Raw genomic sequence first — 19,985 nt, 5'->3', positions numbered from 1 at the left:
AGAGAGAAGAAGAGAAAAAAAGAAAAAGGGTCCATCAGGGAAGCATATCAGGTCATGTTGAAAATGAGCGTTTTCACTCATGTGGACATCGTGGCCATCCGATTTGCATTTTAAAAAGCTCAAAAGTCAACAAAACCATGTGGCATTCATCGAAAATGCAATCAGACGGCCATGATGTCCACATGAGCAGAAACACTCATTTTCAGCATGACCTGATCTGCTTCCGTCCATCAGGCCCTTTTAAAATACTAGGGTATAACAGTGATAAAAATACCACTGTTATAGAGAAAGAGAAAGGTTACAAAAGTGACAGACATATCACCGTTATAGAGAAAAGCTATAATGGTGAAACTTGTTATCTCGTCGTTATATATCAATAGTGTCAATATTATATGCCCATTAAATATTTCTGTAGAAGTTTTTTAATGGCAATAATTAACGACCATATGATGTGGTCGTTATATAGAAAGGCTATAATGGTGAGATTTATATCTCACCGTTATATATCAATAGTGGAGATATTATATGGCCATTAAATATTACCGTAAAAGTTTTTAATGACAATAATTAATGACCATATAATGTCACTGTTATAAACATACCTATAACACCAATATCTAAAGTCGCAATTATATGTAGGGTGGCAAAACCTGACACGACCCGCCAACCCACCTCTTAGGCGGGTTCGGGTTGGGCTTAAACTAACCCGTTTAATAAACGGGTCGACCCGCCTAACTCATTTATTAAACAGGTCGGATTCGTGTTAGGGGTATGCCAACCCGCCAACCCGGCTGACCCGTTTAATAACGGGTTAGGCGGGCGGGTCAACCCGCCAACCCGCCCTCTAACCCGCCAACCCGTTTATTAAACGGGTTGGTTGGTCGTGTCGGGTTACCCATTTAATAAATGGGTCAGGTTCGTGTTTGCCACAGCTGACCCATTTAATAAACGGGTCAGGTTCGGGTTGAGGTATGCTGACCCGCCAACTCGTCGGGTCGACCCGACCTGATTGCCACCCCTACCGACGGTGATCCGCAATCATAATGAATCATCACCGAAAAATAAGAAAAATATAAAATATATATGAAATCATTATTTTCCAACGATTCAACGGAAACATGTGCTCTGATACCAATTGTAGGATTAAAAAATCCATCGAAACCAAATGAGACCGATTCCATACTCTCGTTAAATCATTGAAACAAAATGAAAACCAAACTTGAAGCAGAAGCATACCTGAATCCATTGACATTCCGGTAAATTGTTGATGGTATGATCTTTCATAACCTATATATTTGGTTATTTTTCTTTTTCTAAACCTGATGAGAGAGACTGAATCTCTTTCTACTTATGAAGAATCTGAGGAGAAATGACCTGTATATAAGGTTTGAGGACCATAATCTAATATTTTTAAGTCTTTTTTCAACTCAACCCATTACAGAATTGTATATCTAGATTAGATCTTGAACCTAAAACAAATTTCAACCCACTTACTACTTTGAGTGGTAGAGTAGCATGCTTTCATGTTTTCTTAAAGACTTGCACCATCTAAAAAAACAACCTAACCATGTCTTACCAATAACGTGCCCAACGCGTTGGCTTCCGGGGGCGTTAATCCACGTGGCACCATTATATGCGTAAACGTGTGACAGTTGAAAAACGGAGTGCGACAAATAATGGTGGATGCCCCCAACATGTTCTCACGAAGATGGGGAACTTGGGGATCTCTGGAAAGCCCCAGATTAAAAAAGAGACGCACCTCTCCAGATGGAGCCGGACTCGAACCATTTTGCTCGGATTCGCTTCCCCTATAACCCCTCAAACCTAAGTTCTAGAATTTTCCTACCCTCCAATTTATATACCCATTTCCTCTTTTCTCTTCTCTCAGCACCAGTAGCCGTCTACTCTTTCCCTTGCTGAGAAGCCGAGTATCCATTCTGCCTTGCACAAGTAAACGCCAGATAATAATACCAGCATCATCATCATCACCATCTGGAAGATGAGCCTCTGCAATATAAGGGTTTCTGTTCCCTTATTCTCAGAGGGGAATTCTACAGCATACCCACGTCTCCGATCCACCCATTTTCAGTGGCCCCCGATGTCTCGGTCGTCTACTTTCAGGTCGTTGGCTATGGCTGCAGAAAGCAGAGATAGCCTGGATAATCTGCAGAAAGTGAGCAAGCAGCAGTACCTGTCCCAGCCGAATCAAAGGCAATCCCAGCCTCCCCCTTTAGGTATCATCATCATCATCCTTCACTAGAACTGTCGTCTCTTTCTGTACCGTTTCTCTTTAATAGAAAGCTTTGCTATTAAAGTGAAACTGATGTTTTGCAAATTGGGTATCGGAGAAACAAGACTATGGGACCGGTTTCCGATGGCAGGGAGCGTCCAACAGATGATGGAAACGATGGAGGACCCTTTTGCTTACTCACCATCACCCTCCTTCAGGGATGATGGTTACAGGAAGGGAAGGACACCATGGGAGATAAGCGAGTCTGAAGAGGAGTTCAGGATGAGGTTTGACATGCCCGGGATGACCAAGAAGGACGTTGATGTCTGGGTGGAGGAGAGGATGTTGGTGGTCAAAGCAGAAAAACTGAGGAGCAAGCAGAAGAAGAGGGAGGAGGAGGTGGATGAGGAGGAAGATGGGAAATGCCCTGCCAAGAGCTACGATAGATACAGCAGCAGGATCGCTCTCCCGGACACTGTGGAGGTGGAGAAGAGAAAGGCTGAAGTCAAGGATGGGGTGCTTTACATAACTATCCCCAAGGCCAGGGTTGCCGGTAGAATCTTAGATATCGATGTGCAGTGAGGCTCAGGATCAGGATGAAATGGTTGGTCGCACTCCTCCCATGGAGACTATTGGCCTTTTTCTTTTTTGGTGTCAATCCTCAATAGCGCCAAAGTTTTGACTGACTCATCTTTCTCAGTGTTTTTTCGCTGTAATTTTTTTGTAAATTTGGTTCACTGTGCGTGTGAGCTCATCAGTTGGTGGAAACCAGAGACGAGGGACGTGGAGCAAGGATATATTTGTACAGGATGGCTCTGTAAGCAATGCAATCTAATTAAAGTTTTTCTACTAATTGATGCTGCTGCTTCATTGTTTGTAACGGTTTATATCAAAGGCATGCGTTTATCCGAGAGGGCAATCTTGTGATCAGCAACCCTTGGTTAATGCTTAGCTAAGTTTCCGGGAAGGTCTATGTGAAAGCCTGTCCATGGTTTTTAGAGGCTATATTTGAGGCTTTAGAGGCTCGTGCCTTTTATGCTTCGTGGTATTGGTACATAAAAAAAGGCTTTAGTCTCTTACATAAAGCGGCTTAAGCCTTTATGAAAAAGCTTAAGCATTTTTAAAAAGAGTTATTCATTAAAAAATCATTTTACAATTTAGCTGCTTTTAAAGTTTCATGCTTAATTGAAATAAAATTATTTAAAAGATAAATAATTTTGACATAAGAACAAACGTGTGTTATACATAAATCTTTAAGTAAAGAATCCAAATTTAAACTCCATTTCAGGAGATAGCTGTTACAATGATATCCAAGGACAATCTTGTTTCATATTAGGTGCTATTTAATGGCAAATGATGTTAATTCTTAATATTTTCACCGACTATAAAAGTTCAAAAGATGATGAGTTTCTAAAAAAAAAAACCCTTACAATTTGTCAAAATTCACCTGATGACTGAAATTTCAAATGTTGGGTTTAAAATAACTGTTTTAAACCTTGCATGTGCAGACCCGTTGAGGATATGCAATTTTTTTTTTGTGGCAGACTTTACTACTGCTATTCAACCTAAAAAATTTAGGATTTTGGAGAAACACAAAAAAGAATAACGAAACTAAACAAAAATATATTTTCAACATCCGAATCACTGTAAAACGATGAACGGGCACTAAGATACAACTCCAACAACATTCTAAAAAAAGATGAACACGTGTGATTGCATCAAACCTAGTTATTTTCAACGCTAGCAAGATTGGCTTGATCTGACGAACAATTTGGGAGATATCCTCAGATACCCCTGACTAGAAAGTAGATTCACATTATTCTTTTTTGCATACCTCACAAAGTTGCATAAAATATAAGCCAGCTAGGAAGGAGTTCACATAAAATATAAGCAAAAAATGACCAATATTGACAAAGATAAGAAAGTTCGCATATATTTTATACAAGGATGAAGAAGTTTGTAAATATTTTATGTGAAGACGAAGAAATCTGCATAAAATATATGCAAACTTCCTCGTCCTCGCATAAAATATATATAAACTTTCTCATCTTCACAAATATTGATCATTTTTTACTTATATTTTATGCAAACTTCATAAGGTCTTCAAAAATATTTGTACAAATCTAACATATAATAAGAAAGTATATATAACAAAAAAGTCTATCCTTCAAAGGAAGTTTCTTCCAATTTATTCATCAGATCAAGACAATCTTAGTGGCATTGGAAATCTATCAAATTTATTGTTTTTCCTTATTTCAGGTGCAAGTGACAAAAAAACACCATAGAATAACCGAGTTAAGCGCTACCACACCACCTGTTCATTGCCTTTTTTCGAAAGGCTGGCGAGGTTGGTTTCTTTGTTTTTTTTGTTGTGTTTCTTCAAAATTCTTTAATTTTTGGGTTAAAAATTAATAGCAAAACCTGTCAAAGAAAATTTGCATATCCTTAACAAGTCCATACATGTAAATGTTAAAATGGTCACTTCAACACCCAACATTTGCAAATTTAGTCATCAGGTGCATTTTGGCAAATTATGATGTTTTTTGAAAAACACATTATTTTTAACATACAATAGTCATTTTCCGATAAAAGTTTCATGACTTTAAATAATTAAAAAAACTTAAAATGTAAAATATAAGACAAGCATTGTCCAAATGTGGTCCGAGGACACCGGTTTAATTGACTGGCTCGTTTTGTTCTCCAGAGAGAGAGAGATAGAGAGAGAGAGAGCATAGACGGCCATGTTGGTTCATTATTAACCAGTTACACCTTAAATAGCTGCGGTAGTGATAATCACAGCAAGGATGGAAACGCCAATGCCCTATTCATGTATCTATATAGGCCATGCCAGTTGAAACTGGAGTCGCACACACACACAAAACTGGTGTAATGTAGTTAAAGCTCGATTGCATCACCAACTTAAACAGCACTTGCATCACAGGCGAGAAAGCAGCGGACATGCTCTGGTTCTGATCAACCTTTAAAACGAGCAAAGCTTCAGAGGAAAACCTAATGCATCCAGAACAAGTGAACGGTGCAGGATTCAACCTTTACTTTCTAAAAAACGTTAAAATCTCCATTGCTAGATGCCACTCCAACTCTGACGGCCCTACATACCTTTTCCTTGAAATTGAATCATCTTATCAATTCGGAAGCCTTTTCCGGTTCCTTTACTCTCAGAGCATTACCTGCATAGGTAAATGCTTCTGTTTCAGTCTTTGCATAATAGAACCATTTTTTTAGTATCACTCATTTAAAGCAAAGCCAGCCTGGCCTATGCTAGCATATTGCCTGGAGGATGCAGGCTTGTATCTAAACAGAAAGATGGGCAGAACTGAGCTGGGATTGAACCTGTCCTTAGTTGCTTGATCTTGGATCCATCAACCATGAAGTCTATCAATAAGACATGCCACTTACAAGGTGCTCAAAATCTAAAACACAAACCTTATGCTTGGAAAATTCACATTTTCTGCTCTGGACAGTTCTCTTCTTTCAATTTGCCTGCATTAAAGTGCCAACTTGTGCAAAGTGCTGCTTATCTCTGACGATAATCAAGGATGCCAGTTACTCAACTAGACACTTTCAGTTATTGCAATCTATGGTTCGTACAAGTGCAATATGCTATTTTATGTGCAGATTTTGACAAGAAATCACTGGTTCAAAAGATTAGGTGGGGAGAGAGATTAATTACAAGAAAATTTACTCTACTGATAATTTACATATTTTAGCATGGGAGACCACATCCAGGTGTATCCCAAAAGCTTAACTGATGCACAACTCTATGTAATCGTTCACCAAAACAAAAGTTAAAACATTACACATTATGTTTGAATTTGATAGATCCTTTCAGTGTGTCTGCAGCACTTCCATGTGAGTAGTCTGTAGATTCAACAGCCCTGAAAGCTTGGAGAGCCATTTCAGAATGAAGTTGGAGGCATGTCATAGCCATCTGCAGGACAACATTGAAGATATATGCTTTCATAAACACCTAAAGCCTAAAAAGGGAAGGACATTATTCAGCAACTGTTGACATAAAACAACATGATGGAAGAGCCTGTATATTAAAAACAATGCTGAACTAAATATCACAAATTGCAAAAAAAAAAGAAAAATCCCATGGCCATGTTGGATTGCATATGCTCCATATAATAGCTTGGCTGATACAGAATTGGCAAAAGTTATTAAAAAAAGGACTTCAAGAGCTGTTGTGTGCAATTTCCTGTTTGCATGATGCAAGAAAAGGGTTTTGGTTATGGGCATAAAATTTCTGCATCACTATGATAAAAAGATTCGAAAACAAGCAAAATCTAAAGATTCATAGTTGCCTCCTGAGAGAATGAAACAGTTAAAATGAAAGTAAGTTGGAAGGAAATAATGGATATACTTCAAGAATTCTGGAGGGATGGGAAGAAGCTGATGTCTTGCGAACCACTAGTTAAAGTGTTAGAATGGTAGTTGATCTTTAGCCTTCACATATGGAGTACCAGATACGTTTTGTTCTGCAATCTCTTCACAAGATGACAATCATGGAAGTTTTGTTAAAATGTATCTCTTATATATATATTGCATCAATACCCGATAGGGGTATTTTTGTAAATTCACATAGTTGTTTTAGAAAACAACTATTTTCAGTTTTTGTTAAAATGTATTTTTCTTTTCTTATTTTTTTTCATTTATTTTTTGTATTTTTTAAAGACCAAAAGGGGCTCCAACCATAGAGTCGTTGGAGCCCCCAACGGTCACAAATGTGTCCGTTGGGGGCTCCCAACAACTCCATGGGAGCCCCCTTTTGGGCTCTCCTTTTGAGGCATTTTGCCTCTCTTTCTCTCCTCTCCCTTGTATATTTTTCATTCTTGAGAGCTCTCTCTCTTTTCAATAAGAGGCTTTTTATATTGTTGCCTTCTTAAAGGCTTGTGCTTGTATTGTCTCTTAGTGGATTTGTGATATTGTCTCTTTTATTCATTGTTGTAAGTGCTTGTATGCACTTTTTATATTTCCGCAATATCTCATTACATGGTATCAGAGCCACTCAATTCTTGAAGGAAAGGTGTGGTTCGTGTATCTCATATTTGGTGAATCTCTTCTCACTTCTTGGCAACATCATGGAGGCAAAGATGACCTATCCTTCAAGCTCAATGGAAAGAATTATATGATGTGGGCATCGACAATGAAAAATAATCTCAAAGAAAAGAAACTTTGGGGTTTTGTCATGGGCACCGTTCCGGAACCTAAGCTTATGCTCACAAAGGACCAAGAAGGTCAAGAAAAGGCTCTTGAAGGAGATGCTTGCCTCAAAGCTATTGAAAATCATCAAAAAAAAGTGAAAGATTGGGAAAGCAATCACGCAAAAATCCTTGCGTGGTTTATGAACAATGTTGAGCTTAAGGTAATGTGCTAATATAGCTAAATTTCGTAGAGCCAATGAGGCTTGATCCTTTATGAAGGGTATGTATACCCAAAAGGATCTTGCAAGAGCATATTTCTTGCAAGAAAAGATTAGAACCACCAAACAAGGTGATTCTAGCATTCAAGACTATTATAGTGCCCTAAACCCACTATGAGATGAATTGGCTCTCTTGGAGCCAAAATGGGTTTCTATGGAAGATATTGATTTAAGACAAAAACAAATGGAACAAGAACGTTTGTTTCAATTACTTTTTGGGCTACGTCCTGAATTTGAGCAAGTGAGATCCTCACTTCTCCATAGATCTATTTTTCCTCCTATTGAGGATGCTATTGCCGAAATCACTCAAGAGGAGACAAGGCTTGGCATGAGTAAACATGTTGATGAAGTATTTGCCGTATCAAAACCGGGTAACAATGTTAGAACTTATAAACCTCCTCATTTTGGGAAACAAGGAAACTACAATGGAGGAAGAAAAATGATTGTTTGTCATCATTGCTATGAGTCGGGTCACATTAAACCCGCTTGTCCAAAGCTTAATGGAACTTTCAAGCCTAAGGTGGCCTCTCTTGAAGAAACTACCACCAAAGAAGATGAAGGCAAGAACAATGACATCAAAGAAACTCTTGGACAAATATCTATGGCTCTCCAACAAATTCTAAAAGTTTCTTACTCCACCTCGGGTGAGGCTATTGCTTCGTCAACTTCACCCGGTACGTATTCTTGGATCCTTGACTCCGGAGCCTCTTTTCATATGACCCCCCATGAAAATACACTTATTGATGTTTGCACCAATTCAAAGGACTCTTGTGTCTCTACGGCCGATGGATCTTTTTTAAAAATTTCAAGTATTGGCTCTTTTAAAGATTCTCAAAATTTTTGTGTTCCAAAAGTAAGAGTTGTTCTCAAACTAAATTTGAACCTTTTTTCGCTCTCAAATTGCCGACCATCGATGTGAAATATCTTTCTCATCTAATGGTTGCTTTGTGCAGGATCTCCGGTTCGGGAAGCGGATTGGGCAAGGCCATAGAAAGGGAGACCTCTATTATATGGACCATCTCGATCTCCCTACAAATTATTTTTGTTTTTATGTCCAAGAAAAAAATATGGAAACTTGGCATAAAAGACTTGGTCATCCAAGTTATTCAAAAATGTATCTCTTTCCTTTTGGAAACAAATTTTGTAAGGAAAAATAAATTAATTGCAAAGATTGTATTTTTGGAAAAATGAAGTCTATTCCATTTCCAACTAGAAATTTTCTTTCATCAAGACCTTTTGAATTGGTGCATTCAGATGTTTGGGGGCCTTCTCCGGTTATGTCTAAAGGGGGTTATTCATATTATGTTACTTTTATTGATGACTTTACTCGGTATGTTTGGATTTATTTTCTTAGTCATAAATCAGAAGTATTTACTTCATTTAAAGATTTTCATAAAAAGATTCAAAATCAATTCCAAAATAACATATCTATTTTAAGATCCGATTCCGGTGGTGAATACTTATCCCACGAATTTCAAAACTATTTAACCCAAAATGGAATTTGCCATCAAAAGTCATGTCCTAGGACTCCTCAACAAAATGGCCTAGCGGAAAGGAAACATAGGCACATTATAGAAACCGCTAGAACATTACTTGTCTCTAGGAATATTCCAAAGAAGTTTTGGGCCGAAGCCGTTCTAACCTCAACTTGTCTAATCAATAGAATGCCTTCTTCCAAATTAAAAAATGCTTCTCCCTATGAAAAGCTCTTCAAATTTTCACCTGATTTCAATCGTCTTCGTATTTTTGGTTGCAAATGTTTTGTCTTATTACATAAAAGGGATAAATTGTCTCCAAAAGCAATTGAATGTGTTTTTCTAAGATATGGTGAAAATAAAAAAGGGTATAGATGTTATGATTTTAAGAATGATAAACTATATGTTTCAAAAGATGTAACATTTCTAGAAGAAGAGAACGGTTTTGATAAAATAGAAGAAACAAATGAAATTGATTATATATTCTTATATGATCTTATTGATGACATACAAGAAGATTTTCTTGAAAACATAGAAGATACACGTGAAGTGTCCCATCTTGATATAACATCCTCAAATGATAGTGATTCAAATATAAATGATAGTGATACAAATATAAATGTTTACTCAAGAAGAAATCAAGAAAATCCTATTAGTGCCCTTGAAAAATACTCTCAAATTTCTGAATCTACTGAGGAACCACAAGTTAGACATTCTTCTAGAATATCAATACCCCCAAATAGGTTTGTATCCTATGATTCCTTAACCCCCGCTCACTATAATCAAGCTAAATCTATACCACATTGGGTTGAAGCAATGCAAGTTGAACTAAATGCATTAAAAAAGGCTAATACTTGGGAAATAGTTAATCTACCCTCACACAAAAAACCTATTGGGTGTCGCTGGGTCTTCAAAGTTAAAACTAAAAGCGATGGCTCTTTGTAACGATATAAAGCTAGATTAGTCGCTAAGGGATACTCCCAAGAATATGGTGTTGATTATGAAGAAACATTCGCTCTCGTATCCTGAATGACCAGTGTCAGAACCTTAATAGCTGTCGCATCAACCAAAAAATGGCCTATTTATAAAAAATACATTTTTAAATGGCAGTTTAAATAAAGAAGTTTACATGGATCCGCCACCCGGAATTAATGTTAAGCAAGGTCAAACACTTTGGCTTTTGAAGGCATTGTATGGCCTCAAACAAGCTCCTAAAGCTTGGTATGATCGTTTCAGTGATATCATGGTAAAGTTAGGATTTCACTCTTATTATACTGACACTGCACTTTTTGTTAAAAATGCAGGTACTAGTATCATAATATTGTTGCTTTATGTTGATGATATGATTATCACTGGAAATGATCAAAATAGTATTATTGATGTTAAAAATATGTTAAAAAATAATTTTGATATGTCTGATTTAGGTTTTCTTAGATATTTTCTTGGAATTGAAGTTGCATATTTTGCTCGAGGATATATTTTGTCACAGATGAAGCTTGCTGCATATATCTGTTCTAAGTCTGGGATTTCTGATGACAAGAAAGTAGAGACTCCCGAGGTTATTAATGCCAAATTACGTTTGGAGGATGGGGTTCTTCTGGAAGATCCCACACCTTACAGACAACTCATTGGGTCTCTTACCTATTTAACCATCACCAGACCAGATATCGCCCATGCGGTTCACTCAGTTAGCCAATTTCAGCATGTTCCTACAACTGTGTATATGAGTGTTATTCTCCGAATCATCCGCTACATTCGGAATACCATCAATAAAGGGCTATTTCTATCCTCCTCTTCTTCCTTGAATCTTCTTGCTTATACTGATGCAGATTGGGGAGGTAATCCCAATGATCGAGTCTCAACTACTGGTTTTTGTGTCTTTTTAGGGGACTCTTTGATCGCCTGGCGATGCAAGAAGCAACAAAAAATTTCACTGTCATCCACGGAAGCTGAGTATCGAGCTATGACAACCACGACAATGAAACTTGTATGGCTTCGCAGTCTGCTTAAAGACATGGGGGTTGGTATTACCGAAGCCTCAAAATTATGTTGCGACAACAAGAGTGCCATCTATATTGCAAGCAATCATACTTTCCATGAGCGTACAAAACATATTGAAATGGATTGCCACTATGTTCGTGACGAATTCTTACGAGGAACAATTACCCTACCGTATGTCACTTCAGAATATCAGTTGGCGGACTTCTTTACTAAAGCTCTTCCGGCTCCTCGCTTCATGTTCATTCTTGGCAAACTTTCTGTCATTTCCCCGTAAAGTTTGAGGGGGGGTGTTAAAATGTATCTCTTATATATATATATATAATATTGCATCAATACCCGATAGGGGTATTTTTGTAAATTCACATAGTTGTTTTAGAAAACAACTATTTTCAGTTTTTGTTAAAATGTATTTTTCTTTTCTTATTTTTTTTCATTTATTTTTTGTATTTTTAAAGACCAAAAGGGGCTCCAACCATAGAGTCGTTGGAGCCCCCAACGGTCACAAATGTGACCGTTGGGGGCTCCCAACAACTCCATGGGAGCCCCCTTTTGGGCTCTCCTTTTGAGGCATTTTGCCTCTCTTTCTCTCCTCTCCCTTCTGTATAAATAGGGGTTATCCCCTGTATATTTTTCATTCTTGAGAGCTCTCTCTCTTTTCAATAAGAGGCTTTTTATATTGTTGCCTTCTTAAAGGCTTGTGCTTGTATTGTCTCTTAGTGGATTTGTGATATTGTCTCTTTTATTCATTGTTGTAAGTGCTTGTATGCACTTTTTATATTTCCGCAATATCTCATTACAAGTTTTACATTGAGTCCATGATCTTAAAGGATTTAACATTGATAACAATAGACTGATCTATCACACCCTTGTGTTTAACTTGAATACACTGGACATAGCTAACAGTGAAAATTAATTAATTCTGGAATGGAAGCACACAGATTCCAAATACACAAGTGAGGAAAAATTGGAAAAAGAAGAATCTTGCTTGTACATTCACTCTTATCCTTATTTTTAATTAAGTGAATGCTTGGATCATCAACTATTTAAATTAGAATGAAGAAGAAAAGGCGAGTAGTGGTGATGGTGGTGATGGTGGTAATGGCGATGGTGACAGTGGTGGTGGTAATGGCAGGTGGTGATTGTGGTGGTAGTAATGATGATGATGGTTTATGGTGGTGGTGATGATGATAGTGATAGAGGTTGCAATGGCAGTGGTGCTAATGCTATTGATGGTAATGGTCGTGGTGGTGGTGATGATGCAAAAAGGCAATGTTGGTGGCGGTAGTGGTGGTGGTGATGATAGAGGAGGCAATGATGATGACGGTGGAGAAGTGGTAATGATGATGATGGGTGGTGGTGGTGATGATGGTTAAGAAATGGTGACAGTGGTAGTAGTGACCGTGATGGCAGTTGTGGTGGTGGTGGTGATGATTGTTAAGAAATGGTGACAGTGGTAGTTGTGACCGTGGTGGTAGTGGTGATGGTGATAGTGGTTGTGGTGGTGGTGATGATGATAGTGGTAACGAAGTGATGGTGGTGATTGTGATGGTAGTGGTGAAGTGGCGGTGATGGTGGTGGTGGTAATGTTGGTGATGGGGATGGAATAGAAGAAAATATGTACCTGTGCAAAAAAAGGTTTCTCCCTGTTTTTGAAAAAGGGGGTGATTTTTTATTAAATTTATAAAAAGTTAAAAAAATGAAAATAAAAGATCCAAATACCAAAACTTGCTATTTAAAATAAGTATAAATAGCAAGGAGCTATTTATAAAATCATCTAAACAGGGCTTTAGATTAATGAAAGACTTCTGTTGAGGAAACATACAGATGAACATTCAGTGTCAGTGTCAGTCTCAGCAACATGAAGGGCCCAAGTTCGTATCCATTCAAGTCCTCTGGAAATATCATGATTTCCTTGAACTAGTGAGGAAGCAATATGTGAAGGATGAAGAGATAGCAGTATGCATGATGCAGTGAAAAGGGCTGATCTTCTAACATATGCTTCAGCATGATAAGAAACCATCCTGAACATGAACAAATCACAAAGTAAATTCATGTAAGCATAAAAAAAAGTATGAAGTGCACAAATTAGACATGTGGTGTGCAATGCAATACATGCCTAGAGCTAATCAGATCAAGCACTGCAGGCGCTAATGCTGATGCTTCTGGATGCAGAGCCATGCATCTCATACAAACTCCAAGCAGATGAATGAGTTTCCCAAGAACAATGAAGTCCCTTCCAAGTAAATCCACACCATGGGTTTTTTTATCATATCCTTGCATGATCGGAAGCATGAAAGCAGCAGCATACATAGGAAATTTGTTTTTCGTCCACTCGAGGTTTTCTTGTATTCTCAAAGATTGGCTGCTCCATCTTCGAGACTTTCCAATTTTGAGATGCCTTAATTTGGTAGGGAGCTCTCTTTCATATCGATGTGACCAACTCAGTAACATTCCAGCCTCAGAAATCTCCTTCCAGGGGCCAGCACTGAAAGGTCCCTTGCTGCCAGGAACATACCATGGTTGACTTCCTAAACCAATAACTGAAACAAGAGGTCCATTATGTTGCTTCCTTGTCGTAGAACCTTTAGCGTTAGATAGTTCTAGAGCTCCGTCTGTCAGCACATCAAGAATTAGGATCCTTTGGCTGATATCTACATTTGGAGAATATAACAATTTTGTGATGACATCCAAAGACTCAAATGGGCATGATGTAAGCAATGCAACAAGTGCTTTTTGCCTCTTTTGCTCAGCAGATTCTTCCTCTCCTTCAATAGTTATATCAGAGCATCGAACATGCACAAGTGCTTTAGCAAGATCTCCTGACACATGATGAAGTTCATCTGGTGCTGCTCTTATAAGATTTTCAGCATTGTCCAGGGCTCTTTCAACCTAAGAACAAGAAAATATGAGAAAACTGTAATAAAGTGGAATTACAAATAACAATAATGGACAATTACAAAGAGAATAGACAAGCACTCAAGTGCACAAACAAATCCATTAAGGGACAATGCCAAAAGGCTAAAAAAAATAAGTATTATTGAAAAGTGAGAGAAAAGGAATGATACATGTAAGGGGGGACACCCCTTATTTATATACAAAAGGGAAAGAGAGACCCTTGGGAGCTCCCCACTCACAGAGTCATTGGGGAGCTCCCAATGGTCATATTTATGACCGTTGGGCCCCCCAACGACTCCATGAAGTAGGGCCCCAAAGCTCAAAAGAAAAGAAAAAATAAGAAAAGAAATAAAAATAGTTGTTTCTGATAAACAACTATTAATACATATAAAAAGACTAAAATGCCCCTATCGGGCAATACATTAGAATACAGATTTTATATATATATATATATATATATATATATATATATATATATATATATATATATATATATAACACTCCCCCTCAAACTTTACAGGAAAAAAACCGAAAGTTTACTAAGGAGAAAGAAAACGAGGAGCAAGAAGAGCTTTGGTGAAAAAGTCGGCTAACTAATACTCCGAAGTGACATATGGCAATGTAATAGTTTCTCTCAGATATTTATCACGAACATAATGGCAACCCATCTCAATATTCTTGGTGCACTCATGAAAAGTGTTATTGCTTGCAATATAAATTGCACTTTTATTGTTACAACACATCTTCGATGGTGTTGAGACGATGATACCCATATCACTGAGAAGACTTTTAAACCACACAATTTCCATTGTCGTTGTAGCCATTGCACGTGTAACGCCCCAAACTCCAGGACTTGTAACTTTTTATGAAAAGTTTGAAAGCTTTTTAATCATTCGTTTATCACAATTTTTAAAATAGTAATTCAGCAGAAAACAGTGTTTGAAAAAGCAAGTCAATGGACCTTGAGCGCATTACAGCGTAAACTTTCTTTCGCAAGCAGTTTTGAAACCCTTACATTTAAGAAACCAAATAGATTATGAAAATGCAATTTTTAATAATTTAAGACTTTACAAATGAGAGAATTTCAAGAAAACCGTTATGCAAATTTACCGAAATATCCTCAGGAACAAAACGTCAAGAAAAGAGTCTCATCTTGATCTCATCACGCATCGTGTCATCGCAGATCCAAAATATCATATGACCATAAAATTTGTCAGTTTTACGAAAAACCAGTAGGGGTGTAAAAGACAAGAAAGAACAAAGAATGCAATAAGTAAGATAATTACTAAACTAAACAGGAGAAACAAAACTAACAGAGCTAACCATATATGTTGTTGAGTATTGCAAGCAAAACTCAAATAAAGCAAGTAGTTAAATACGAGAGCAGTTACGAACAAAGTGCTAAACAAGCAAAATAAGCAACTATAGCAGTCCAACTGATTCTACAGGTAGAAAGTAATTAACTCTACCAAGCAGTCAAGCATAGTAACTGAATAAGATAAGCATTCATAACAGAGCTTATAATGCATGCAATTATCACCGAATTCTTCAATCCATCGACAAGTAACAATGCATGTATGTAAATCCGAAGGTCTATTATGCTATGTGTTTTATGATACCCCAAATGACTGACTGAATCCGTTGCTAAGGGGACAGTCAGTGACCAAGAAAGTAAATCTCCAAAGGCCACTCGTTCACTGGTAATTGCATGCATTGTGAGCTCTGTTATGAATGCTTATCTTATTCAGTTACTCTTCTTACTATGCTTGACTGCTTAGTGGAGTTATTTACTCTCTACATGTAGAATCAGTTGGACTGCTATAGTTGTTTATTTTGCTTGTTTAGCACTTTATTCGTTACTGCTCTCGTATTTAGCTACTTGCTTTATTTGAGTTTTGCTTGCAATACTCGACAGCATGTATGGTTAGCTCTGCTAGTTTTGCTTCTCCTGTTTAGTTTAGTTTAGTAATTATCTTGCTTATTGTAGTCTTTGTTCTTTCTTACCTTTTGCATCCCTACTAGTTTTTCGCGAAACTGACCCCGTTTATGGGCATGTGATATTTTGGATCTGCGATGGCACGATGGCGTGATGGGATCAAGATGAGACTCTTTCCCTAACGTTTCGCTCCTGAGAACATTTTGATAAATTTGCATAAAGATTTTCTTGAAATTCTCTCATTTGTACAAGTCTTAAATTATTAAAAATTACATTTTCATAATCTATTTGGTTTCTTAAATGTAAGGGTTTCAAAACTATTTGTGAAAGAAAATTTGCGCTGTAATGCGCCCAAGGTCCATTGACTTGTTTTTTCAAACACTATTTTTCGTTGAATTACTATTTTAAAACTGTGATAAACGAATGATTACAAAGCTTTCAATCTTTTCATAAAAAGTTACAAGTCCTGGATTTTGGGGCGTTACAACCTTGGTATCAGAGCAGTTTGGTAACAGTGGCCACGAGATGCGAGTAAAGACGACCGTCGCAGGTAAGGTATCCGTTTTTAAATCTTGTAGATGCATATATATGAAATGCGTCAATATTAAATATGAAAGACCTCTATGATGTGTGATGTTTGAAATGTTGTTGATGTTAACTTAGAAATATGCCTAAGACTCATATTTATTATGTGATCTTTTCTTCGCCAGATGGTTTGGGTAAGAAGGGTCAATGGCCTGATGAATACTCTCATCTATTTGAATGATTGTATAAATTTCGAGGATGAAATTTCTTTTAAGGGAGGTAAGATATAAAACCCATAATTTTTAAGGATTATTAATAAATAAAGAACTCATTTTTTTATCTCTAAATTAGAAATGTGTTTCTAGCTTTTGAATTTCATTTATTGATATATTACATGTTTATTTGTTTGTACAAGCCAATCAGGGCATAATTTGCATTTATAGAACTATTTTGGACTATAAATCACTATTTATATATACATTATATTTAAATATATTTTTGATGGAGTTTATAAATTATTGGAGTGTATTTGTGTGTTATGTGGCTCTTGGTAATGGTTTATAGGGTAATTTGCTATTTTTGGCTAATCTTGTTATAATTGGCATTTTTTTTGAGTTTTTGGCATTTGCGATCGCACATGAAGGGTTCGTTGTATTACTTGGGTAGCGGTCTTTACGGACTTCAAAACCCCTCGATCTTTTGGGTATCGATTAATTATTCTTCACATTATTACAGTAAAATACCTTAACTGAACTTATAGAGAGCATGTTTAGGCACTAATTGTGTAAGCATGATGTTGCACTGAATATCTAAATGAATTGCAAATACAAGTTATGCTCACACACTTCACTTAGTTGTGGATATCTAGGACTCTTGTGATTGTAGTTCGGAGATCATGCTTGTCATGATTGTAGTTAGCGGAATATGGAGTGTGTTTGCTGCAGGTACACCTGTGTGTAGGTTTGAATGCACGTGCACTTATGAATGTATAATATGTACACAATGTGTGCCATCATACTTTGGTTTGCGCATACTATGTTGCTTTATGTGTTTGTATGAATTTGATACATGGTGCACATATAACTACTATGAATGTGTGTAAGTCGTGTTCGATGCATACTACGAATGTTATAAATTATTTTGAATTTGTATGTCTTGTTTGCTTTAGAAATATATGCGTATGATGTACGGTGGAATGGTCAATGAGATTTTGACCTACCCTTATACAATTATATCTAAGGTGATATATTGATTCATGTGGTGAAAAATGCATATGACTTTTATCGTGTGCAAATCTCGAACTATGTAGGAGTTATGTATGTTGAGGTTTAGTTGCTTCGTATTATGAAATGTGCATGTTCACGTATGCATGCATAGAACTCATGTTTTGTTTACGCATGCTTCGAGGTTGAATTTACGAAATACAATGTTTCTTGTGGCGATGATATGGTGCGTAGGATAATATACTTATTATGTATGATATGATTTAAATGCCATGTGATATAAAATTATGAAGGCATGCGATAAATGTTTAAGTTCAATAGTGAACTATGGTTCATGAAACCTTATTGGTTAAATGTGTGATTTTATGATTTAAGTGTCATACAAAGTGATGTATGATGTGATGCATATTGATTGTATACATGCTTGTGCCATGTTGGTGGCTATCGACCCAGAGAATGATTAATTATATTGATGCATGTATCACAATAGTTTTCATTGGATATAGTACCAATTGAGAAACTATTCCCAAAAGATTCTCTGTGAGGGTGTGCATGACCAGATCAGGTAATCCATCTAGAGCGGTAAGTCTCTGTGACAAAATGCATTGTGCAAGAGCTGGTAGCCCGCGAAGATGGTATATTCTTGTGAGGAAGTGCATTGTCCAAGACCAGGCAGATCATCCATCTAGGGCAGTAACTCCTTGTGAGGTTACACATTTCCCAGACCAAGTGATCCGGTGTGGATCTTGTAAATCTTTATTATGATTAAACAAAATATTATGATGAATTGTGGTGATTTTCTGAGTTGATTGAGATAGCCAATTAAGAATCTATAGATTTGGCTTTTCTGTTATAGCATGATTATATGTTGAACTCAGATGCGAGAATCAGATCCTTATTGATTTTAGATCTTGATATGAGGTTATGATTGTGATGCTTATGTTAGCGTATAGGTGACACACTTACAAATGACTAATTTTGACTTATTAGGTAAATGATACATCACGCCTACATAGTTTCATTGCAAATGATTGCATTATGATTGTATGAGTGAATATATCACACCTATGTATCATGATTGATGTGTATCATTAATATCTAACTAAATTACTTTGAATGTATGTGCGTGTGTTTCATGCTGGAATGATCAAATGTGATTTGACTTATTGTTTATAAAAATTATGAATGCATATGAAAATGATGCAATGATCTGAATGTCTTAGATGCATATATATGTGCGATGACTTATATGACTTGAATGCATATAGATTATACTTTATTGTGTGAGTTAATGTTAAATACAATATTAACTGATGAAATACTTTATATTCGAATGCTTGAAATGAATGACTCATAGGACGTTGTTCCTTTGTCTATCACCTGACGATTGATGAATAATATATCATGTCTTTACCTTGATATGTTTTCTTTAAGTTTGAGTTTGAGTTTCTTTATTAGACTTTAGCGAGTCTGACCCCGTTTTATGGGGGACAGGTAATGCAGGTAAAGTATAATAAGTAGTTGGAGCAAAAGGCTGGTCGAGTTGCATCCTCGAAGGTCCACTCTTACCTTGCGATCTTGGTATTGATGATCTTTTCGTTTTAAGTACTTGATAATGTAGAGATTATACTTTGATTTGAAATAAAATTAAAACTCTTCATATTTCAGTCTTATATTGTACATGGTTTGAAATGTGTATATCCCGTACATTTTGATTTGATTGTTATCTTTAGTATAACCTCATCCAAAGTCTTAAATATTTTTTAAAATCGTTTCCGCATTATAAGATCTGATTTACTTATACTTATCAAAAAAAAATTGGCCTCGAAATTTCAAAATTTGAACAATAATTAAGGTTAAAATTTTGGAGGCGTTATAGCACGATATTTGACTTCAGTTGAGGATAGAGTTGCACCTCCAAGAAATCAACGAATCTCCTAAAAAATATAAAAAACTAGTAGTTGAGATTCTATCATTTGGATTACCTCCAAAGTCAGCATCAATATAAGCAGTTAAATCAAAAGATGAGGAAGTGGATAAAAGCCCTTTTAAAATTGTGTTCTTAATGTATTGTACGATCTTCATTACTGTTGCCATGTGCATTGTGGTAGGGACATGCTTAAACTGGTTGGCCGCATGAACAACATGCGCAATATCAAGTCAGGTGATTGAGAGGTAAGTGAGAGATCCAATTAATTGACGATATGGAGTAGGATCTTCAAGCAATACACCATCTTCGAGTCTTAATTTTGCATTT

At 36.7% G+C, this 19,985-nt stretch overlaps 2 protein-coding genes across 3 annotated transcripts in view; one reads left to right on the top strand and one right to left on the bottom strand.

Moving 5' to 3' along the window:
• Positions 1-1,863: 1,863 nt before the first annotated feature.
• Positions 1,864-3,073, top strand: LOC149839610 (small heat shock protein, chloroplastic-like). 2 transcript variants are annotated; one of them, XM_090002675.1, is made up of 2 exons: positions 1,864-2,234; positions 2,356-3,073. In XM_090002675.1, the coding sequence occupies exon 2, from the start codon at positions 2,375-2,377 to the stop codon at positions 2,810-2,812; it is 438 nt and encodes a 145-aa protein (XP_089858801.1). In that variant the 5' UTR covers positions 1,864-2,234; positions 2,356-2,374; the 3' UTR covers positions 2,813-3,073. The 2 variants fall into 2 exon arrangements, with proteins under 2 accessions (XP_089858801.1, XP_089858800.1); XM_090002674.1 differs by having other exon boundaries at positions 2,349-3,073.
• Positions 3,074-5,888: 2,815 nt separating this feature from the next.
• Positions 5,889-19,985, bottom strand: part of EMB2423 (telomere length regulation TEL2 family protein) — an 83,592-nt gene continuing 69,495 nt past the window's right edge. The window contains exons 9-11 of the mRNA XM_090002673.1: positions 13,266-14,038; positions 12,972-13,170; positions 5,889-6,179 (exon numbers count right to left, since the gene is read on the bottom strand). Of these exons, the coding sequence (XP_089858799.1) occupies positions 6,045-6,179; positions 12,972-13,170; positions 13,266-14,038 (1,107 nt within the window). The 3' untranslated portion in view covers positions 5,889-6,044. The remainder of the gene's footprint in view (positions 6,180-12,971; positions 13,171-13,265; positions 14,039-19,985) is intronic.

This window comes from Nuphar pumila, chromosome 4 (genome assembly GCF_984573655.1).
Source record: "Nuphar pumila chromosome 4, dmNupPumi1.hap1.1, whole genome shotgun sequence".
NCBI classification, from domain to species: domain Eukaryota; kingdom Viridiplantae; phylum Streptophyta; class Magnoliopsida; order Nymphaeales; family Nymphaeaceae; genus Nuphar; species Nuphar pumila.
The sequence above is the reverse complement of the archived record's forward strand: the minus strand, read 5'-3'. Positions and strand labels throughout refer to the sequence as shown.